Below are 23,606 nucleotides of genomic sequence, written 5' to 3' on the forward strand. Positions count from 1 at the left end.
GCAAGCGCAGTGCTTCCGCGGTAGTCGGGGCAGTTTCTACCGCCGGCTTGGAAAGACCGGGCTCCTGGGATTTCTGCCCGCGCTCCTCGGATTTCTGCCCGCGCTCCTCGCGCCAGTGCTCCGCGCCGGAGTCCGTTCGCAAACTCCTCAGACCCTCTTGCTCCCGGCCGCTGCTTTCCGCCGGGGCGAGACCCCCAGGTAGGCCCCGTGCCGCGCGAGTCCCTTCGTTACCCGCCGCCATGGCGTCCGCAGAGGCCGGGTTGCCTCTGAGGAGCGCGCTTCTGCGGGATTCCGGGGCGCGAGCGGGACTGTTGACTAAGCTTCGTTAGTGACTTCTGGAAGCGAGGGCAGAGCTGGAAGTGGCCTTAGGGGTCACCTAGGGTCTAATCCATCGTTTTTCTTTTGGGGAAACAGATCCCAGGAAGGGTCGCATTGCGTTCATGCAGTGCGTCGTCTCTGTCCTCCCCCGAGACGTCTGGCGTCTGGTCAGATACAAGCCAGCTCCTCGGAGACGCTTTCCCTCAGGGCGTCCCCTGGTTAGCCTCTTCCACGTCAGCCTGCTTCATTTCTTCCGTAGCACTTCACGCTCGGAAGCAGTCTGTCTGTGTCTTACCCCGCCAAGCATTTATTGGATACGCGTCTTGGTGCAACTGTCAATGTTATTAGACAGCAGCCGCCCTCGGCTGGGTACCGTACTGTGGGACCCAGTGTGCCTTAAGGGAAGAACCCAGGCAAGTCCCTGCCCTCTTGGAGCCAGCATTCTGGTGGGGAAGAGATTGAGTGTAAACGAGACATTCCAGGTCATGATTGGTGCTGTGAAGAAAGCGAGGGGAGGTGACGGAGGGTTCTGCATGTTCAAGTTGGCAGAGAAGCCTCTGGGGAGGTGACTTTAAAAAAGAACGCTTGTGACCGCGTTATTGGAGTCTAACTTACATCACGTGCGTTGGAGCCATTTCAAGTGTACATTGCGAGTTTGGAAATTTTATGCAGTTGCATAAACACCACAACAGTGCAGGTTTGGGACATTCCATCACCCCAGAAAGTTCTGGGATCTGAAGATTCAAACGGAGGCAGCTCTGGGGAGAGGGAAGCGACTCATCCCTGGTTGCGGGAACAGCAGCACCAGATTTGCCCTAAGGCAGGGTTAAGCTCGCTGTGTTGAGGAGAGAAGGGCAGCCTGTAGGGCCAGGACGGCTGCAGGGCAGCAGGGAGGGCTAGAGCGGGAAGAGATTAGGTGGGTCCACAGGTGCCTGTGCCTTCTGGAAGCTTCCCAGTGCTCAGCATAACGTGTGGTCCACGCTGACTGATGAACACCAGCGACTCTCACCTACCATGTTCTTTTCCTTAAGGTCATTCCTAACGGCAGAAATGTTCTCTCCCATCTTGAAGGTTGAGGAAAAGGGATAGGGTGAAAGTAACATTTACTAAGAGCCTGTAGTGTTTTAGGAACTGTATGTGTGTGTGTGGCTTTGCTTAGTTCTTGTAACTCGGTGAAGTCGATGTGAGTGTCTCTGTTTTACAGTTGAGAAAATCAAGGTTGATCTGTCCAAAGCCACAGAGCCAGCACCTGGACTGTGATTGCAAGCCTTGTCATTCCTTTGTTCATTCACGCAGTTAACTGGTGTTTCAAGTACCTCTGCATTTGAGAGCAGAGATGTGGTTGTCAAGCACCACATCCTCTCACATTCACTAAGATGTTCATATGCTTGTAGCTGTTGCTCTGACCTTTTGTTCTGCACTTACTTTTCTTGAAGCTGGGGAAGCTTCAATGCCTTCCCAGAATTCCTTTCCGTTTCTCTGTTTTGCGTTGTCTTGTTAGCAAGGATGCCACTCAGCCATTTGGCTCCCTTTGGAGAGAGGACTAGTATGGGGGACTTTTCAGTGTAACGGGTGACAGAAATGAAATGTAGCTTCAGTGTATGTAACTCCTCGGGGAGTTGGAAGAAAGCAGGGAAAAGTCATTTATTTTACCCACTATGCACTAGACACTGTGCATTTATTTCCTATGTAATCTGCTTTGATCCTCAGAGCAGCCCTGGAGAAGGTGTTAATGTTCCCTGTGCTTACAGAGCAGGAAAATGAAGCCTGGTGAGAGTAGAGTCCCAACTCCTGAGTGGCAGAGGCCCTATCCAAACCCCAGTGGGCCTGTTAGACTATGATACCCCGGAAAAAACCCAGGGTGGGAGAGGTTCTTACTGGGTAAATGTCTAAAACACAATGCCAGACCTTTTTAAAACTTCTACAAAGAATTGCTGATTTGCTGCCTGGACTGGTTGTTCTAGGAAATTTCATGCAGATACTGACCTAAGCCAGCCAGGCGTGATGGCTCGCACCTGTAATCCCAGCACTTTGGGAGGCTGACGTGGCTGATCATGAAGTCAGGAGTTTGAGACCAGCCTGACCAACATGGTGAAACCCTGTCTCTACTAAAAATACAAAAACTAGCCAGGCATAGTGGTGTGCACCTGTAATCCCAGCTACCCAGGAGGCTGAGGCAGGAGAATCACTTGAACCCGGGAGGCAGAGGTAGGAGTGAGTCAGGATCAAGCCACTGCACTCCAGCCTCGGTGACAGTGCAAGACTCTGTCTCAAAAAATTAAAAAAATAGATACCTAAACCAGAATGCAAAAATGAGTAAGAAAGTGAATGCCCACCAGGTAGAAACCTGAAAGCACGGGGACCTGCGATCTTGGTCACTGTTGTATTCCTCGTGCCCAGCTCAGTGTCTCTATGTGAAAAATGAGTGCATTTATTTTTTAGCTGATGACTACAAAATAATCTTCAGTGGGTCCATACTGATTTATTAATGGTAACAGATGGACCATACTAATATGAGATAATACGGGGAACTGGATATGCAGTGTATGGGAATTCTGTTTTTACAATTTCTGAAAACCTAAAACTACTCTAAAATAGAAGGTTATTTCTTGAAAGCAGTCTGCTCATTGCATATCTAGATCTTGTCTGAAGAGGGAGGCCTTGCCTCAGGCCGCTTTGAGTGTTTCCCTTCTGCGACTTAATTCTCTTACATTGCCTCTCAGTGATGTTACTTAAGAAAGAACCCATCCTTAACATTTGTTATTACTTTTTAGGGTCAAAATGAGTCTGTTTGGAACAACGTCAGGTTTTGGAACCAGTGGGACCAGCATGTTTGGCAGCACAACCACAGATAATCACAACCCTATGAAGGTACCACGTAAAGCTTCCCAGGGTTTGTAGGAAGAGTTTGGGCAGAGTTACTCGGATCAAGGATAGAAACAGAGGTGACTTGGGAGCCTCCTTTGAGGCAGAATCCGAGAGGACTTGGGAGCCTCCTTTGGGGCGAAAGCCTTGAAACTTTGTCTAACTCATCTTTCTCAAACACTGGAGCCCAGAAAATATGTGTTCCCTGTCCTAGTGTCCTCTTGGGTCTCCAGAATCACCCAAGGTGCAAATTATACAGCATGGATTCCCAGTGCCGGGCCCACGACTGTTGACTCAGAATTCCCATGGCTGGGGAGAGGGGAGGGCAGGTGAGAATTGTGATCAAGCACTGTGTGGCCAGAGTGGACTGGTCACGTGGAAAACGAGGCCATGGGCATTTCATTAGCAGCTGCTGCTAGTCCTGGTGGTGCTGATGCTTTAGCTTGTTTTTTATTCCTCTCTTTGATCAAAGTAAGGAAAGATCTAATTCAGTTAGTTCTTGAGCACAAGAAAAGGCTACCGTAAGGTAATTAGTGAGAAAGAAAACAGTTTTGAATTAAGTTGTGATTATGCATACATTTTAACATTGACTTTTTCCCCCCAGGATATTGAAGTGACATCATCTCCTGATGATAGCATTGGTTGTCTGTCCTTTAGCCCACCGACCTTGCCAGGGAACTTTCTCATTGCAGGATCGTGGGCTAATGATGTAAGTGCTCCTTAAATAGATGTTCTATAAAGTGTCTCTCTTTGTCTGGGCAAGGTTAGCTTTAGCTCCATTGTTTCCCAGGTAAATGAATCAGTTAGACTTATTTATGACCTTTTCAAATAAATCAGTTTAGAGGACGTGAGTGAACCCTTGTGGATGGCTGACATTATTTGTTCTTACACTGGTTTTTGTTAGGAAAGCACAATCATGTGTTGCTTGAAACTTTCTACTTTAGTCTCTTGAAGTTTGTTCTCAAATCAAATGTAATATTCCTCCAGAGTGAATGTTATCCTCAGTGGTACACACCAACAAATTCCCTTCTTGGCATCCTGACAGTGTTCCTCAGGCATGTGTGAGACTTTTTCAACATTAAATAATAGCACAGATCTGCCTAAATATTCAGCCATCATATACAGAAAGAAAGACAAAAAATTATAATTTACTAAAAGAAAACTCTGGTAGAAAAATAAGCAAAGGGGAGTGTAAAGAGGGACTTCACAAAAGTAAGAATAAACTTGAGCCATTCTGCCATGTTTGAAATCAGATAAATGCAGATCTAAGAGTCTTTTTTTCTATTAAATTAACAAAATTAGAAGTTTAAGAGAATAATAGTGCCAGCAAGGATAAGTGGAAACCCTACCTGTACGGCTGGTAGGTGTGTAAGTTGGCAGCGCTTTTCTGCAGGATAATTGGCAATAGTTACCAAAAATCCTTAGCCTTATACCCTGTATCTCATTGATACCCCTTCTGAGACTTGAGCAGGAAATCTGATAATGTACTTCATCTGCATTATCTAAATTAACATTTATAACAGCCAAAGCATTGTGAACTTGGTCTTTATTTTATGGATCAAGATACTAGGGCTAAGGGAAGTAGAATAACTGGCCTGGGGTCACAGATCTGAGTGGCAAAGCCAGAGGTCTCACACCCACAGTCAGGCTCTGGCCCACACTTCTAGTTAGCCAAGGCCTGGTACTGCCTCTCAAAAAACCATAATGCTAGTGAAAATTTTGAACATTGTAATATCCAATACTAATGGCAATTTATGTTTGTATGATGGAATACCGTTTGAAGTTTTTGGAAAAGCTTTGGAACTGTGGCCTACAGCACAGGGGCATCAGGGCTTAGGGGAACAGGAGGGAAGGTGGTAGTCAAGGTTGAGCAAGCTTGCTTTCCCAAGGCAGGTGGATCACCTGAGGTCAGGAGTTCAAGAGCAAGCTTGCTTTCTACATAGAATTTCTAGAAAGATTTCAGTTGATTTGCTGCTTTAAAAAAATGTTAGAATCTTTAAAGATGAACAGGCTGGCGATGCAGGTGAGGAAAGCTGTAGCTGCAAACGTGAAGACACTGTGTAATCTAGTGTCTTCCAGAAAGTATATGTACATGGAAAGAAGACAGAACACCCAGAACCATTAGCTGTGGTTGTCTGTGGGGTGATTTTTATTTTTTTGCCATATTTACAGATCCTCTAAAATGTATTACTTTTTTAACTGAGGGGAGATAACATAAAAAAGTATTCAGAAAAGAGGCAAGTTTCTCCTTTGGTCTTGATTCTCTGAATGGTAATGGGTTAGTGATACCCTATTTTAGAAGACGTATCTCATAGATGCTGTGAGAAAATTCTCTGCAATTTTATGTGTAAGCAATAGAATTTATTTAATAGCTTAGGAGTAAGAAACCAGCTGCTTTCATAGATATTTTAATTCCTTTGTTCTTGAAGTTAGGTGATTAGGTTCCTATGAAAAGCCTGCGTATGGTTAAGTTGTACCCATTAGTTATTAGGTGTTAACTGCAGGCAGTACATGGTGAATTGCTTTGTTTGCATTAATCGTCTTGTTATTACAGGTCCGCTGCTGGGAAGTTCAAGACAGTGGACAGACCATTCCAAAAGCCCAGCAGATGCACACTGGGCCTGTGCTAGATGTCTGCTGGAGTGACGTACGTTCCATTCCATTTCTAATGTTCTCTTTTACTTATAGTATAGTATGATTTAGAATATTTAATAATCCAAACACAAATAGCATGTACATGTTCACATTGTAAGAATTCTGTTTCCAAACATGAACATAGTAATTTATTGATGTTCTTAATGTTGGCTTTAGTTAGCCACTCTCTTTGAAAGCTTTTCTTGTATTAAATTTTTTGTGTGTGATTAAGGAGAGTTAATGATGAAGGGATAATTTATAAGGAAGCCAGCGGGAAGGTGAAACATCTGTGGCATGCTGCGGTGGGTGGGGCTACTGGAGCACAGCGTGAGCTGCAGCTGTAGAGGGGCCTCGGCCCGGCGAGGGAGCCGGGGTATGAACGCCCCAGCCTCTCCTCCTTTCTCCTGCCATTGCTGCTGGTGGCCGAACCTAACAGTAGCAAGAATGTAAAGGGGGCCTGGTGACAGGCAGACACTGCAATGCTGAAGAGCTAAGCCTTGAGGCCCCTTCTGAGGCCTTGTACCTGTTCCTTTAGTCAGGTTTATTGAGTCTGATTTGCCTACTGTAAAATTGAACCTTTTTGGTGTACAGTTCTGTGAGTGTTTAGACATGCATAGAGTTGTGTTCAAGATACAGAGCAGATCCATCGGCCTCCAAATTCTCCTCCTTCCTTTTGTCATCAAATCATTCCCAGCTCCCAGCCCCTGAAACCACTGATAGGGTTTTTTGTCCCTATAGTTTTGCCTTCACAAGAGTCATCTAAATGAAATCCTGTAGGGTGCAACCATTGCACTCAGCATGTTTCGTTAACGTATGGTGATTCTTTCGTCAGACATATTTCCTATGTTTGGGGTGGGATGCTGGAGATTAGGACAGGCATTGAGATATATGGAAAATGCTAGTGTAAGTGGTAGGAAGTGTTTTCATAAAAGATGTATGAGTTAGTCATATCGGAATCGGGGGTATGCCATTCAAATTCGTAAGAATAAAGTGGTTAAAAGAAGGGTCTTGGTAATGAAATTTGTGATATAGAGTTCTGGGTGAATATATAGCGTGTGGTGCTCTTAGGAAAATAGTAGTAGTTAGGGCATTTGTGATAATATCCATGTATTCTGCTATAAAGCAGAGGGCAAATGAGCCTGTGGCATATTTGATGTTGAAGCCTGAGACTAACTCTGACTCTCCTTCTGTTACATCAAAAGGTGCTCCGTTAGTTTCTGCTAGTATGGAGATAAATCTGGGCTAGGGACCATGATGGCAGGAGCAGTCAGAGGAATTCTTGCATTGTGATGAGTACATATAAGTTGAATGAGCCACTTCAGTAGAACTGATAGCAGGATACTGGCTAAGGTGACTTCATATGAAATTATCTGGACCACAGCTTGTAATGTGCTGATTAGTGTGTATTTTGAATTAGATGCTCATCCTGATCATAGAATAGACGGCTAGGCTTGATGTGGCTAGTATAAATAGGAGGCTTATATTAAAATTAATTAGAGGATTCCATTTAGGGAGGGGAGTTCCTAAGAGGAGAGTGATAGAGAGGGCTAGGGTTGGAGCAGTAATTTCAATGGTAATAGTAGATGTTAAGGGCCACAAGGATTCTTTGGTGAAAAGTTTTATTGCATCACCAAATTGCTGAAGCGGTACATAGGGACTTACAATGTCGGGTCTTTTGCCTAGTTGTATATGGCCTAAGACTTTTTTGTTCAATGAGTGTAAGGAACGCTACAACAATAAGAATAGGGATAATGAGCAGGAGAAGGTGAATTATAGGCAGGTTGATAAAAAGAGGAGTTGAACCTCTGATTATAAAGTTTTAAGTTTTATGCAGTTGCCGGGCTCTGCCGTCTTAAACCCAGTTCTTGGGTAGCGTGTGTGATGATTTATTAGGTGGAGATAGCATCATGGAGGGAGTGAGGGCGCTTATGAAGTGAAGCCTGTTTATCTAGTCCTTTTGTCCTAGGAGAAATGTTAACTAGATAGAGACTGACCTGGATTACTCCAGTCTGAACTCAGATGATGGAAGGACTTCAATCGCAGAGCAAACGAACCCTTAATAGCTACATCATAAGGATGTCCAAATCCAAAATTGAGGTCGTAAACCCTGTTATCAATATGGACTCTAGAATGGGATTGTGCTGTTATCTCTAGGGTAACTTATTCTGTTGATCAAAATATTGGGTCAATGTGTAATAACTCAATTAGACTAGTATGGTCTTAGTTTAGGTTGTTTGGAGGTTGAATTATGCTTCGAGGTCACCCCTATCAAAATTTTTAATGCAGGGATAGTAGGCTTGGGCCTGTAGGCTTGTTTGAGTTTTTAATTGCATTAATGAATTAAAGTTCCATAGGGTCTTCTTGTCTTATTTGTTTATATACGATGCCTCTTCATGGATAGGTCCATTTCACTGATTGAAAGTAAGAGACAGGTGAACCTTCATGTGGCCATTCATACAGTCCCTATTTAGAGAAAAGTGATGATGCTGCTTTGCACGGTCAGGATACTGTGGCCGTGGAACATGTATCACTGGGAGAAGTGCCTCTAATACTGGTCATTCTGGAGGTGATGTTTTTGGTAAACAGGCGGGGTAAGATTTGCCAAATTTTTTTTTTTACTTTTTGTAATCTTTCCTTGGAGCACGCCTGTATTGGGTTAACAGTGAAAACAATAGGGTGTTTATTATATCATTTATTAATATTGGACTGTGAATTGTCAGTGGGTTACTCCAGTCTGATGTAAGCTTATGCAATGGAGAATGTCTTCATGTTACTTACATTAACATTATGGCTTCCATTAAGTAATAGATTAATCCAGTGTGATGTTAGGAATTTGGTAGAGTGGTTAGAATTTAAGTTAGATGTTGAGCAGGTTTCATCTCCTCTTCTTTCATCAAATGAAGTCACTTCAGTGGAACAAGTTTTTGCTAGAGGAGAATGGTGATAAATTTTCGAGTTCTGGAACCAAAAATTTAATAAATAGACTGGGCCAAGGCTCAGCAAACTATGGCCCCTGAGCCAAATCTGACCCATTGTCTATTTTTGTAAATAAAGATTTGGAATGCAGCCACACTCATTCATTGACATAATATGTCTGGCTGCTTTCAAGCTACAGCGACAGAGAAGACCTACTTTGAGTTCTCCGTGTGAATATTGTAAAAACTATCACACAGTGACTGCTAATTTTTAAATCGATTTGACAGTTTAGATAGGACCCATGATGGTTGTAAATTGGCATAGCTTTATTGCATGTATTTCAAAGTGTTATTAGATAGGACCGTACAAAGGTAATAGCGATTACAGATTTACCTTTTTTATATATAGAGAGAGAAAGATACATGTGGCAAAATGTTTATAATTGGTGAATCTGTATAAAGTGCTTATGTGTATATTTTTGTATTATTTTTGCAACTTTTCTGAAGGCTTTAAGTTTATCAAAATAAAACAAAATTTTAGGTTGGCCCATGGTTGCTACCGAGAGGAGAACTGGGATCAGGGACAAGAGAAAGAGTTTGTTTTCACTAGTTTGTGACTTCTGATTTTTAAAATCCTGTTTATATGTTCTCTCTTAGAAAAATAAATCAATAACAAAATAGCTGAATGTGAGTTTTTTGTATGACACTGTAGTTTGCAATACACTGGTCCCCAAACTATTGGAAAAATAAAGATTGCCGAAGTTTGCTTCAACACATTCAATGTAGTATCTAAATTTATATGTAGTTAGAGATTTAGTTTTTCTTAAAATGCAAAATGTTCTCCATTTTATTTTAGGACGGGAGCAAAGTATTTACGGCATCGTGTGATAAGACTGCTAAAATGTGGGACCTCAGCAGTAACCAAGCAATACAAATCGCACAGGTAACAGAAGCCTCTGCAGAAAGACTGGGCACAGCTGGTACCCAGGATTGTGATGTCTCTTTAAGTGAAATAATTTTTATGATTATAAGAAAACATGCAGTTAGACTCTCAAATCAATTAGACAATATAGCAGAAACCTCTTGAGCACCGAAACAATTTTATAATCATTCTCATTCTTAACTAGTGTCCAGATTGTTTTGTCATGGGGCTTCATATATGTATGGATGAAGTCATAAGGAGTTGGTGACATTAAAATCTGTGAAAGACAGGCCATCATCAGTGGTCGTTTACTTTCACAGGTTTGACGTTTTGACACTTGTGCATGGCTGGCCTTCTACCAGCTGCACTTGGTCACTCATTCATTCAGCAGGCGCTCTGTCTGGGAGCTAGTAATACAGCAGCGAGTAAAAGGGACACTTCCCCACACTTGTGGAGCTTTTATCATTACATAGGGACCGCTGGCAGGAACTGTGTGAAGAATGCCAGGGGCAGTAGTAATGAAGATAAAAGAACCTAGAACCGGCCTGCTAAGGGGGCTTCAGGAAGAGCACAATGCTAAAACGTTTGCAGGAAGGCACTGCATACTCAGATCAAGTACTGTGTACTAGAAACGTCTTGATCTCTTAATTCGTGTTACCTTAGTGGGTAAAGCTGTGGTGGAATCCCCTACTTGCTATTTCTGAGTATCTCCCTAAGGAGGAGCTTACTTTCACTCGCACATGTGTCTTAATTATGGGTTAAAAAAAAAAAAAAAAAAACTAAAGTTTGCTAGAATGGAAGGTAGATATACGTTCTTGTGTTAAATTGACTATTTTGAACATGAGTGTATTAGTCCCTTCCTGCATTGCTATAAAGAAATACCTGAGACTGGGTAATTTATAGAGAAAAGAGATTGAGTTTACTCATGTTCTGCAGGCTGTATGAGCATGGCGCCGGCATCTGCTTGGCTTCTAGGGACTCCCAAGGGAGCTTTTACTCACAGCAGAAGGTGAAGCAGGAACAGGCACATAACATGGCAAAAGCAGGAGGGAGAGCTGTGGGAGAGAGGAGGTGCCACACTTTACAACAACCAGATCTCGCGAGAGCTCGCTCACTATCGTCAGGACTACACTAAGACAGGAGGGAGCAGCCCCCATGACCCAAACATCTCCCACCAGGCCCCACCTTCCGCACTGGGGATTATATCTCAACATGGGACTTGGCTAGAGACCCATGCAAACTGTCAGTGAGGAAGCATTGGTAAAATGCTAAATATCTTTTGATTTATGTTGGATATGACCTCAGTATTTAAATTAGTTCCTTCTCTTTGAATTGCTACAACTAAAACTGTTGAGCACATTGTTACATTTACCTTGACCTGTTTTGTTTTTGTCTTGTTGAAAGCATGATGCTCCTGTTAAAACCATCCATTGGATCAAAGCTCCAAACTACAGCTGTGTGATGACTGGGAGCTGGGATAAGACATTAAAGGTATAACGTGCGATGGAGGCGTTGTTTGGCCCCGTCAGGATTGATGTTTATTCTTGCATCATTTGGACTTCTGCTCTGAATGGTCACGTGCTGGCTTCTCTTTTTGCTTTTAGTTTTGGGATACTCGATCGTCAAATCCTATGATGGTTTTGCAACTCCCCGAAAGGTGCTATTGTGCTGACGTGGTAAGGGATTTTAATTTAATACGTTTTTACTTCTAAAAATAACAAAATAGGTATTTCTCACCTTGTGGCATTTTGCAGTTAGCAGGTAATATAAAAATCCTGCCAACTTTAATAATACATATAAAGGATAAAGGATAGAGTTCATATTGTTTCAGTCGTCTTCAGTCAGGAGACTTTTGTGCTGCGTTTCTTCTAGACATACTAAATGCTAGATGTCAGATTTTCCTGCCACTCGTTTGAACATAAGCAGCTAGCTACATGCCATCTCTAGTGTGATATCTATCATACCCTCTCCATGGCAGTACGAAAACTTGCAGTAACTTTGTGGGGTGGTACCAGGTCTTTCGGGACTGTCTCTGAGTGGGATAGAAATTGAACTTTCTCAGCCAGACTCTGTGGTTTATGCCTATAATCCCAGCACTTTGAGAGGCCAAGGAGGGCAGATTGCCTGAGGTCGGGAGTTCAAGACCAGTCTGGTCAATGTGGTAAAACACCGTCTCTACTAAAAATACAAAAATCAGCCAGGCATGGTGGCATGCATCTGTAATTCCAGCTATTCGGGAGGCCGAGGCACGAGAACTGCTCGAACCCTGGAGGTGGTGGTTGCAGTGAGCTGAGATTGCACCATTACACTTCAGCCTTGGTGACCGAGTGAGACTCTGTCTCAAAAAAAATTAAAAAAAAAAAAAAAATGAACTTTATCTGTTTAGTCAGGTCTTAAGGTTTTGTAACAACAGTCCCATAATTCCACTTACAGGAATTTATCACAGGAAAATAATCAAAGATACAAATGGTCTTTGTTTTACGTAATACAGTGAAACACTGGAAGTGGCCTAAGGGGCCACCAAGACAAAGATGAATGAACCCTGTGGTGGGCTCATTCAAGGGGGTGTTAGCCAGTGCTAGTACTTAAAAAAGTGTGTGATATGGGCCTTATGAAACATGTTTTGAGTAAAGGATATGAATTATACAGAAATATGCTACATAGCAAGTAAAATGCCGAGAACAAAGACTGGAGTAAAATATTCTGTGTTCGCCAGTTAGTGACAGCCAACTGAAGGGGTGGTACAGGGGATTTTTATTTATTCTTAGTTGCTGAGTATAGTTATATTTTTAAAAGCCTCATGTTTTAAAACTATGAATGGTCTACTTTCGAATACTATTTCTCTAAGTTTTAGTGAAACATAATCACAGGATTATTAAATTCAGACTTAATTGATGAAATCCATTAGTGTAAAAACAGTGCACTCCTTCACCTGAAGCGCATCTCTGTTTTCCTTTATTCCCTAGATATACCCCATGGCCGTGGTGGCAACTGCAGAGAGGGGCCTGATTGTCTATCAACTAGAGAATCAACCTTCTGAATTCAGGAGGATAGAATCTCCCCTGAAACATCAGGTGCGTCGTAAGTCAAACCAGGAAGCACGTGTTTAGCGCCTGTTATGTGCAGGATTGTGCTCACATCTGGAATACCATGGTACTTTGAAAAACCTCATAAGTATTTTCAAAGGAGGGTGAATTTCAGGATATAAACACAAATACATAGTGGGTAAATACTAAGTAATACTGAGGTATCCCAGATGAACTGAACCTATGTCTTCTCCAGACACACCCCTGGATGGCTGAGTGCTCCTGAATTGTAGGGGCCAAGGGAAAGTTGCTCCTTTGCGCTCTGAAGGAGGGTCACTGAAAACCAGAGGAAACAAGGCAGATTAAGAGGAGAAATGGCATCCAGATTTACTGACGTGCACAGAGTCTTACAAGTATCTTTAAAAGAGGCAGCATGGTTGATGCTTTCGTACCATCTTACAGTCATGGAAAGAAGGGGACGCAGAGCATGGCCCAAAACAGGTTCTCGTGGTAAATCGGGTTCTCTCGGTAAGACAGGTTATGGGAGGGAGAGGTCTGCGTAGCAAAGGTGGTCTTGTTACTGTGGAGGAAACTCCACAGGTAGCACCCTCGGAGGGAATTGAGACCTTTCAGAGCATCAGACTCCAGTGAATCTTCCCTAAATCAGGACAAGGGAAGGGCCTTGGAGAAAGCCTGGCTGCATCAATGCCCATTTTCTCTGTAGATGCAAATCTCCCCACAAAAGTTAGCTTTTTAGCCATTATATCCAGCCCTTCTGAATGGCCATCTTCAAACATGTCAGAGAGGTCTATTCAGGGGCAAAATATTTTGGTTTCCTTGAGAATAAAATTACACCATCTGGATAGATTGATTCCATTGTAAATTCCTAGCTTCCGACATCACCTCTGCCTGCATCATGCTTAGACGGTTGCTGGGTTTTTCTCCTAAGCTCAGTCCTCCACTTGCCACAGAGCTGCTGGGCGTAGAGTCTTGTCAGCTTCTCCTTCCTTTAGTCTTTGTCTCCACCAATCAGATCAGCTCTTGCTCAGAGAAGAAAGAAGCTAATGGTGGGAACTTCTCCTCTTCCTCCTGCTAGACCTAGAAATCTGCCTATACATGCCTCCTCCCCTGTCTTTTCCCCCATGGGGTGGAAATCGTCCTCCAAGGCCAGTTTTGTAGTGGGACCCCATGCCCTCCAGCCTTCTAAGGAACTGTATGCGAAGTATCATCCCTTTCCCATACCCTAGTCTCTCCAGTCTCCTGCCTCTTAAGTACTTCTCCATTAGCACTGAAACTTGCTCATGTCTAGTTGATGCTAGAAAACATATCTCCCTTGACCCCCACATCCTCCTCCAGTACTGCCTGGGTCCCTTTTCCCTCCTTCCCTTCAGCAAGTGGAGCGTCTTGCATGAAATGTCTTTGTTCCCTTACCTCCCACTCATTTCTCACTCTACTCTGTGAGACCTTTGCCCCCGTTGTTCCTCCAGAACTGCTCTTGGCATGACCACCAATGGCATCCTCATTGGTAATTCCAGGGGACACTGGACAACCATCCTCTTGCTGGAACAGAGCCCCATTCACTGTTCTTACACAAAACATTTCTCCTGGCTGCTGTCCTGCAGCCTCTGACCCGCAACCTCTGTGGCCGCTGCTCTGTCCTTGCTGACTCTTAGCTGGAGTGGAGGTTCCTCAGACGTCTCCCTAAGCCTCTGCCTCCTCTACCCAAGCACAATCTGATCTCCCAAGTCACGCCCTGTGGATGGACACTTGGATCCCCGGCAGACCTCACGTCTGTGCTCCTGACATGGACCCCCAGTTGGACAGCTCCTCGATGTGTGTCCCAGGCGTCTAAGCCTGCAGTATCCCACACCAAACCCAAGACTACATTCTGCAGCTCTTTATTCAAACTCTTGCCTCAGGATCCTCCCTGGCCGCTGCCCCCAGTACCATATATTTTATACGTATGTGTGGATATCATATACATACCAAATATTTCCCTTGTTTTGCCTACTAGAATGTAAACTTCTTGAGAGCAGAGATTTTGGTTTATATTTGTTGCTACTTCCCAGCACTTGGAGCAGGACCTTAGGAGGTGCTCTGTAAATGTTTGCAGAGTGAACATTCGATCTGAACCTGCCCCTCCCAGCCACCTCTGTCCTGTTCTTCCTGATGTGCTTCACAGCCCATTCAATGGGACTTCCGTCTTCTTTGTGAAAGCCAGAAATCTTGAAGTCACCCCTGATTCACCTCTCCCTCTTCTGCCTCATTCATTCTCAGTCTGCTCCCCTCCACCCTGAAATTATTTTGGAATCCGTTCATTTTTCTTCCTCCCTCCTGCCACATCTAATTCAAATCTTGGAAAGCATTTAGATGAAAACTCTATGACATTGGCCTTGGCAGTAAATCCTTGGCCATGTCACCAAAAGCGCAGGCAACAAAAGGAAAACTGGCCCAGTGGGCCTGTGTTAAACCGACAGCTCCTGCACAGCAGCGGGAGCCGTGAGGGTGAAGAGACAGCCTGTGGAAAGGGAGGAAATATTTGGAGACTATTTCTGACAAGGGATTAATTCCAGAATACTTAAAGAACGCCCGCAACTCAATAGCAAGGAAACTGGTGACATGAAAAATGGACTAAAGACTTGAATAGACATGTTTCCAAAGAAGACATACAAATATTCAGCAGGTTTATAAAAACCACAATGAGATACCATCTCCTGTCTGCCAGGACCACTGTTAGCAGAAAGCCTGAAGAGAACAAGTGCTGGAGGGGAGTGGGGAACCTGGAATCCTCATGCACTGTTGAGAGGATGCAAAATGCCGCAGCTGTTACAGAAAACTGGAGGCCTCAAAACCTGAAAAACAGTCACTGTATGATCCAGCAGTTCCACTTGTATGTCTTGATTCAAAAGAATTGAAATGGAGATTTTGAAGAGAGACCTGTACTCCTGTGTCCCTTCCAGCGCTGTTCACAGCAGCCAAGTGAACAGATCAAATGAGGTGTGTACGTGCAGTAGGATGCTGTGCAGCCTTAGGGAGGAAAATCCTGCCGCTCGTGACAGTGTGGGTGACCATGAAGGAGATTATGCAAAGTGAAGTAAGCCAGACACAGAAAGAAACAGCATGGTTCCACTGAAATTCGACATCCAACACAGTCAGACTCAGAAGTAAAGGGTGGAATGATGGTCATCAGGGGCCTGTGGGAGAGGGAAATGGGGAGCTGTTTAATCAGTGGGATGAAGTGTCACTAAGCAGGATGTGAATGCTCTAGGGATATGCTGTACAACGTGGTACCTAGAGTCGGCAGTGATGTCGACTTAGAAATGTGTGAAGCGGGGAATCTCATGTTAAATGTTCTTACCACAATACAACAAAATAAGCACCTAGAGCTTGGCCCTCATTTAAGGCATCCTCCGGAGGTGAGGCAGGGGCCCTTTCTTGTAAGTGGTGGCACCACTGGCCTTGCCAGACCCTGGCCTAAGCCCTTCCCTGCCTCCCCATTTCCTTTTGGATGAATCCAAAAAAAAAAAACCTGGTTTCGTCTGGCTTCATGAACTTCCTGCCACCCGGTGCTAGCGCCCTGGCCTCTCTGTTGTTTAAGACTCATTGTCATTGGCCTTTACACAGGGCTACTGCATGTGGCCCTTGGTGTGAGTGACACCCCTGGTGTTGTGCAGTTCCTGGTGTGTGTGCCATGTAGTAGACCCTGTGCTGAGGACCAGCCATGGCCTTTTCTGTCGTCCAAGAACTTACAGGTGTTTGTCTCTCTGCTTTACTTTTTTTCTTTGTACTCACAAAAGTAATGGTCTGGCTATTTTTTAAAAGGCGGGGGAACAAACAGCACAGGAACAAAAGAGCAGGCCATTTTCCTTCGCACTTAGGAAATGTGCATCTCTGGCATCTGCTGCAGTGCCAGGGGCTGCTGCTTCTGTCTTACCTAGTCCCTGCCTGGGTCCTGCTGGGTTCCCCCTAAACTCACACAGAAGCTAAGATGGCCCGCTCGGGTCAGCGGGTGGGGTGGCCCTCCAGGCTTTGGCCAGGTTGCCACGACTGGAAGAATCCTGAGGCAGGAGAATTGCCTGAACCCAGGAGGCGGAGGTTGCGGTGAGCCGAGATCGCGCCATTGCACTCCAGCCTGGGTAACAAGAGCGAAACTCCGTCTCAAAAAAAAAAAAGAAGTGATAACTCTGAAGTCGGCTTCTCCTCTGGGTGTTCGGCTCCTCTGCCCAGGAGGCCAGGTAGTGGAATCTCTGTGGGTTGTGTAGAATGGAGACCCACCCTTGGGCCCTCAAGCTCAACATTGGGTGAAGTGCAGTGTCTCGCTTGTGTGGAGCGTGGCCACTGACTGCATCCACTGTCCCCTGCACCCTGTGACACGGGTAGGCAGAGCCTGCTTCCCTCCAGCTGTGGAGGCAGAGGCGCAGAAACATCAGGTGGCCTCCCGTTCCCCATAGGCCGGGCCAGTGCCTGCATCGCAGCCCATGAGGCTCTGCTGGAGTGAATGCAGCCTTGCCGGGTGGCAGAGGGAGAGTGTGCAGCTGCAGGGGGAGGAGCATGGGCTGTGCAGTCATAAACTCAGTGCTTAGACGGAGCTGCTAAGGAGTTAAAAAGCAATGCTTACCACACAGGGAAATGAGAATCGTTGTTGTATCATACTCAGGTGATGTTTTTCTGGTTCTTCTAAAACTTAAACATGGGGTAAATAATTTACCTTCATGTTAGCCATGAAATCTTACGCTGTGATTATGTCTCTTTTCTTTTAACCGTAGCATCGGTGTGTGGCTATTTTTAAAGACAAACAGAACAAGCCTACCGGTTTTGCCCTGGGAAGTATCGAGGGGAGAGTTGCTATTCACTATATCAACCCCCCGAACCCGTAAGTGTGACTCTGTCAGATTGCAGATTTCACTTGAGACTCTTTTTTTTTTTAATAAAGGAAGACTTACGTGAACCTTTGTTTTTCAGTGCCAAAGACAACTTTACCTTTAAATGTCACCGATCTAATGGAACCAACACCTCAGCTCCTCAAGACATCTACGCGGTATGTTTTTAGACACTTGAAACTTAGCAACACATCTAGAAACTAGACTTGGAGGTGGTTGAGTAATTGTGGGATCAGAAAAGACTCATTGTTGAAGAGCCTGTGTGTGTTCCTGTCCTGAGATAAGTGGCTTGTGCCATAGGCTTCAGTTTTCGGGGCTAACCTACCCCTGACTAGCAGTGTTGTGTATTTGTTTCTGAAGGCAAGCTGACGATGTTTTGCCGAGAGTCTTCTCCCTCCCTTCTGGGTGCTGGTAAACAGCTCACACACACACAGCTCAGACTAACTCTGTTTGCTAAAAAAGAATGGCGTTTTCCTGAGGTCTGCTCCGTGTTGCTTGCTGCCCACACGCTCACTCCACTGGCGTGCAGGCCTCACAGGAGGCAAGATTGGGTTCTGGGCTGGCATTTATGGAGGAAGCCTGGGTAGCTTCTCCTGTGATCAGCGGGCAGCAGCTCGAATGAAATGTGCCTGCGCGCTTTGTTTCCTAATTCTAGCAGGAAGTGTGCGTGGGTGGAACCTTCTCCGCCCCCTCTGTCGGGTTCTCATTGTGTGTGTCAATCCTTGCAGGTAAATGGAATCGCGTTCCATCCTGTTCATGGCACCCTTGCAACTGTGGGATCTGATGGTAGATTCAGCTTCTGGGACAAAGATGCCAGAACAAAACTAAAAACTTCCGAACAGTTAGATCAGCCCATCTCAGCTTGCTGCTTCAATCACAATGGAAACATATTTGCATACGCTTCCAGCTACGACTGGTCAAAGGTGAGAACTCCCGGGCCTGCTCTGTGTGCCCCAAGGTGGCAGAGCCGGGCTCTGGGTTCAGAAGGCCTAGGCCTGAGTTGTGACTCTTCTCAGGGCGCACAGGTGTCCTTGGGCAGGTCACCGTCCCCTGCCTGTAACGGGAAATTGCAAGGCTTCCTCCAGTGGTTCTGGGGATTCAGTACAGCCTTTGGCCAGAACCCGGGACACAGGAAGCACTCGGCCAGTGGCCATTTCGGGCTGCTGTGTTGCTGGGCGCAGAAGCACAGGCAGGCTGGGGCTGCACTTTGTGAAGGGAGGAGAGGGGAGGGGGTGGCAGGGCAGGCCGTGGAGCTTTCGCCTGGGAGGTGTTGGTTGCTTGGTTTGCCGGGTGGTTTCGGTAGGGGGCATTAGGAGCTGGCAGGAGTGTGGCTGCATTTTTGAGGCCTTTGGGAATGATGGTGAAATGTGTAGACTCAGGTACTCGGTGCCCAACCCCGTGGGAAATGTGTTGTTGGCTTTAACCAGCTTGCACGTTTCTCCACTGCTCAGCTCTTCTGGAAAGGGCGTCATCATTGTGTTTGTGGTTTTCGTCATTCTCTTCCCACCCCCCATGCCCTTTGCTCCACAGCAGCCTTCTAGACTTTTCCCTGCCCTGCCCTGGCTTCCGATGGGGAGGCTGCCCGCTTCACTTAGGAGGGGCTTCCGGTTGCCCACAGTGTCTTTCCCACTCACCTGATGTCTGTCTTTGCTGACCCCGCCTCCTCCTATGCTCACAGCCCTTTACTGGGCCTTCTCCCGCTGTCTTCTGGCCCCATCCACCAGCTCCTCCCCTCTGTCTAAGCACAGAAGCCTCAAGGAGCCCATTTCCCTCTGTGTTAAGGCTATCCAGAGAGTGGTGTCGGCACCTGCCCTCTTGATTCCCCGTGCTCTGTCCGCTCCTCAGTCCACTGCCAGGTACTTTCTGGCCTCCTGGAGCTGTACTCAAGAGTCCCTGTGGCCACGTCCTTCTCATCCAGTCCAGAAGCTTCCTTTCTTTCTGTGCCGGGCACTCGCCCATCCCTTCCTGTTCCACACAGCTCTCCTCCCTGCTGCTCAGCCGTGTCCTGGTTTATTCTGTTTCGGGCTGTGGTTCCTGTCCTCCTGCCAGCTCCTGTCTTTGGCTCTCTCTTGCCTTGTTGGCCTCCTGGTCTCTCAGCCTCAGGGGCCACCACAGGACTCTGACAGGCGCTTTGCCTTCCCAAGACACCTGCTGCCACACAAGCCAGTGACTGGAGACATCCCTTCATTCTGGCCTTTAGTATTTCCCAGTCTCAGGAGCATGGCTGCACCTGAGGCTCCCAGAGGCCCCGAACTTAGACGCAGAAGTCCAGCTGATTCCCTCCTAGCCTTCTGACCTTCCAGGCCTGCTGCTGCACTGTGTGAGCCAGGCAGCTTTGTTCTTTTTTTTAAAGCAACTTTATTGAGGTACAACTGAAGTGCAGTCAATATGTTTAAAGTGTAGTTGATCAATTTCAACATCTGTAAATATCCATGAAACCATCACCACAGTCATCTCCCTGAAAGGTTTTTGTGTGTATTACTGTGATCTTGCCACGGGCACACACAAAACCGTGGATTGTTTTCTGGCTATGGACTAGTCTGCATTTCTAGAATTTTATATAAACATTGTCCTACGCTGCATTTTCCCTTCACCCTGGCTTCTTCCCCTAAGCATAAGGATTTTGAAATTCGCCCAGGCTGTTGAGTGAATCACTCATCCATTCCGCTTCAGTGCTGCGTAGTCTTCCCTGGTGGGGTGTGCCATTGGTTTATCCATTCACCTGTGTAAGCTATGCACTCAGTTTTGTGACAAGAGTGGACTTTTTTGGTTGGATAGGCTGTGGCCTGTGTGTAGCCCGGGGCCTCAGCTCCCGCATCGGGCTCTTTACTGAATTTCCTCTTTGCATACTCATCCTGGCAGCTGCATCGAAATTCTGCATTTTAACTTAAATGACGCGAGGGACTCTGTATTATAAGCATTAGAAAAAATGTAGTAGTAAATTGAAAGAGTGAGAAAGCTAATTGCTTTGAGTGCTGTTTAAAAATTGAAGTAATCTAATTCATCCAAGCAATAATGTCAGCTTATATTGGGGGTTACATAAATCAGAATCTTTAAAGAGAAAGTTGCTTCAGGGGTTTTTCATTGTTCTTAGTTCAAGGACAGTTTTCTCCAGTGCAAAGTCATGATCGAATGTGATTAATGTTACTGGCTTGCTTCTTGAGTAACTGTTCAGAAAAGCTACATTTTGTATATTATGAGAATTAGTGGTCACTGTTGATCAAAACTTCTAGAGCTTTCTTGGCGTGCCTGTTGGGAAGAGAATAAAAACCTGTCTCCACAGTGTAGGTGACAGTGCACCCGGTGCCATGCCCCACCTCCCTCTTCCAGGTCTTTGGCCCACCTGCGGCTCCTGCCTGCTGTCTCTCCTGGATTGTCTGCTTTGCCCATCCCGCTCACTTCTTCTCCTAAAACTCAAATCTAATCATGTCACTGATGTGCCTACAGCCTCCTTTCCCCTGGGGAATAACGTTCAAAGGCCCGTCTGCCATTCACTGCCCTGTAGTCTGGCCTTATCCTGATTTCGGGGGTCTCTCAATGCTGTGTAGCCCTGCACCCCCTCCAGTGTGGGCCTGGGGAGATGCGCGCGCCTCCGTACCCGCCTCTGGCTTGCTCACCACCGTGCACGCCTCCCCGGCGCTCCGTGTTTGCGGCTCCTCCCATGTGGAGCGGGGCGTCCCCTTCATCCCCAAGATACCTCGAAGGTCAGATTGTCCCCCCTTCTGTGAAACCTTCTCGGGTCAGAGCCAATTCTGACAAAGGGGCCCAAAGCAGTTATCTTGGCTACAGTCCTGGGGTGTTAAAAGGGGGCTCAGTGTCGACGACACAAACCTGTGAAGACTCTCAGCAGGACACTGACGACAGACTGGCACCAACCACGCCCTTAGCCCTCTCTGAGGACTGAACTGCTTAACATTTGACTTTATCTTTGTTTTCTTTTTCTAAGAGATGATGCTTCCAGAATTGTAGCACAGGACTTCACATAGAAGAAGCACAGACTGCTAACTTTCCTTTGAATAATAAGATCATTGGTGTTTTCTGTTCTTTTTAGGGACATGAATTTTATAATCCCCAGAAGAAAAATTACATTTTCCTGCGTAATGCAGCCGAAGAGCTAAAGCCCCGGAATAAGAAGTAGTGGTCGAGACTCTGGCTCAGCCAGAGTTGTTTCTGTCCGCTCCGCCTCACCTCTGTACCAGTTTGGGTCCCAGCCTTGTTGGGTTGTCAGCCACGGACACGGATTTCAACCCCTGGAGAAAAGGCTGTCATCGTTCGGCACCGAGAGCCCGGCTGTCCCCGGCGCCTTGCCGTCTCCACTCCACTGCCGCGGGCAGAGTTTTTCTATGACTTTACGGGGGTTGAAATTACTATAGACGTTAGGTTGTGGGCACTGCCAGGTATTTTGTAGTGCTCCATTCAGCAGTGTTTGTGTTAGAGAATATCAGGAAACTATCTGTGAGCCCTGTGCTGTATTTTGTAATAAAGTCTTTCGCAGATTGCTCTCCGGGTTTCTTTTGTCTTTCCCTCCCCTTGCCCTCCCCGTAACTTCAGGAACATGCGTCCTGCTCAGCATCAGCGTGGGGTTTTGAGTTGAGATTTCAGACACCCTTTGGGAAACACAGAAACCTTAGGGGAAAGGGAATCCCGAGCTGTGCCCACTTCTGCCACGGGGAACGGCAGCCTCCGCGAGCCGCGGTGGGCAGAGTTGGAATGTGGTTTTCCATCTTCAGAATCCCCGGTGCTTTCCAGCTCTGCTGCTCAGATTTCCGAGTGACTCAAAGGGGGACTGCTACTTGTGCTGGATGACAGGCCATTTGTGAGCTAGCCTCTTAAGGCCCAAGTGGGTGACACTTGTGTGACATTCAGGTTAGAACGTGGTCCCCTGTGGGAATTGCTCTGGACTCTTGCCTTCAGTAGTGGTTGTTCAGATGTTGCTTTTTTATTTTGTGTAGTTTAAAATTCCTGATGGGTAAGTATTCAAAGTGAAATTCCGCTTCCTGTTTGACTTTTGAATCTGTCACTGTATTTTTCACCTGTGATCTCAAAAATGCTTTTTTGGGCCTTACTGTTTGGGACTAATGTGTGAAATCTGACTGCTGAGTGTAAAATTCTAGTATCGATAATGTTGTAAGACGTGTTTGCCTACTCATAAAAAACTGAAAATAAAATTTTCTACTGGAATAGACGGCCTGCACTCAGTGGTTTAAATTCTTCTGTAGGCCACAAGTGAATTCAGACCCGCTCACTCTCCAGCCCTGTTTTTTAGCCTGAAAACATTTTTTAGAGAGAAAAAAGCAGGTGCACTAGAAAAATATCTGAGTTTTCAGGTTAACCATTTCCAGCTCATTTTTCTCTTCCCTTTATGAATCAGACGTGTGGTCTTAACGTGGGGAAGATCTAGCAGGCAGAAGATTGCTGCGAGGGGAGATTCGAGCGTGATTATCTCAGTAGCCAACTTTCATATGAGGGGGATAGGCTTGTCAGCTTTAGCTCAGCCCCAGTTTCATTGTTTTTACCAGCCCCAATGATGGCCGGGCTGGAAGCTGCAGGCCTTTTAGGGCGGGTTTTCCCAGGCTGGGGCCTTGCCACCTCCCCAAGGGAACGGTCTTTGTAATTGGCAAATTTAAAACATTTGCATAAATCCAAGGTTGGACTTGGGCTGTCAGAACCCGGGAGTCAGGGAGGTCTTGCTGCCACCAGGACGTGAATCCTACGTGAGGCCACGGCTCCTTTTTCTGCTGCCCAAGACTTAAAAAGTGTAAAAGCACCATGTGTGCTAATGAGGATCCAGGAAATATTCACTGAGATCATTAAGCTTCTTAAAATATTTATTTTCATGTTCCCTAAAATGTGTATGAAGTTTTAGAGGAACTCTTACTTTAAACCATCTCCACAGGCACCCGTAAGTTGCATGCAGTATGAGCTCATTAAGTATTCATAAGTTTGATTGCCATCAATCTAGCAAAAAGATACTAGTGTAATCTTGGCTCTTCGTTTTAATAATGTCATTCCACCTTTAAGGATGTACTGCATACCCGGTTAGAAA

General features: G+C 45.7%; 1 protein-coding gene and 1 pseudogene across 1 annotated transcript; one reads left to right on the forward strand and one right to left on the reverse strand.

Moving 5' to 3' along the window:
• On the forward strand, positions 1-22,060 carry RAE1 (ribonucleic acid export 1). Its single transcript, XM_003932616.3, has 12 exons — positions 1-198; positions 3,093-3,189; positions 3,788-3,892; positions 5,738-5,830; positions 9,589-9,675; positions 11,059-11,145; positions 11,259-11,330; positions 12,621-12,728; positions 17,447-17,553; positions 17,643-17,718; positions 18,289-18,483; positions 21,612-22,060. Exons 2-12 carry the CDS (start codon positions 3,100-3,102, stop codon positions 21,696-21,698), a joined length of 1,107 nt encoding a protein of 368 aa, XP_003932665.1. The 5' UTR covers positions 1-198; positions 3,093-3,099; the 3' UTR covers positions 21,699-22,060.
• Positions 6,659-8,603, reverse strand: LOC141585736 (NADH-ubiquinone oxidoreductase chain 1-like; annotated as a pseudogene).
• Positions 22,061-23,606: the final 1,546 nt, after the last annotated feature.

The sequence above is a fragment of the Saimiri boliviensis genome, chromosome 9 (genome assembly GCF_048565385.1).
Source record: "Saimiri boliviensis isolate mSaiBol1 chromosome 9, mSaiBol1.pri, whole genome shotgun sequence".
Taxonomy (NCBI): domain Eukaryota; kingdom Metazoa; phylum Chordata; class Mammalia; order Primates; family Cebidae; genus Saimiri; species Saimiri boliviensis.

What these genes read in the sequence shown, in the direction of transcription:
- RAE1 (XM_003932616.3), top strand. Translation starts at nt 3,100, where the DNA reads ATGAGTCTGTTTGGAACAACGTCAGGTTTTGGAACCAGTGGGACCAGC. An exon ending in CAGGATCGTGGGCTAATGAT is followed by an intron (nt 3,893 to 5,737) that starts GTAAGTGCTCCT and finishes TTGTTATTACAG; the next exon opens with GTCCGCTGCTGGGAAGTTCA. An exon ending in CCAGCTACGACTGGTCAAAG is followed by an intron (nt 18,484 to 21,611) that starts GTGAGAACTCCC and finishes TGTTCTTTTTAG; the next exon opens with GGACATGAATTTTATAATCC.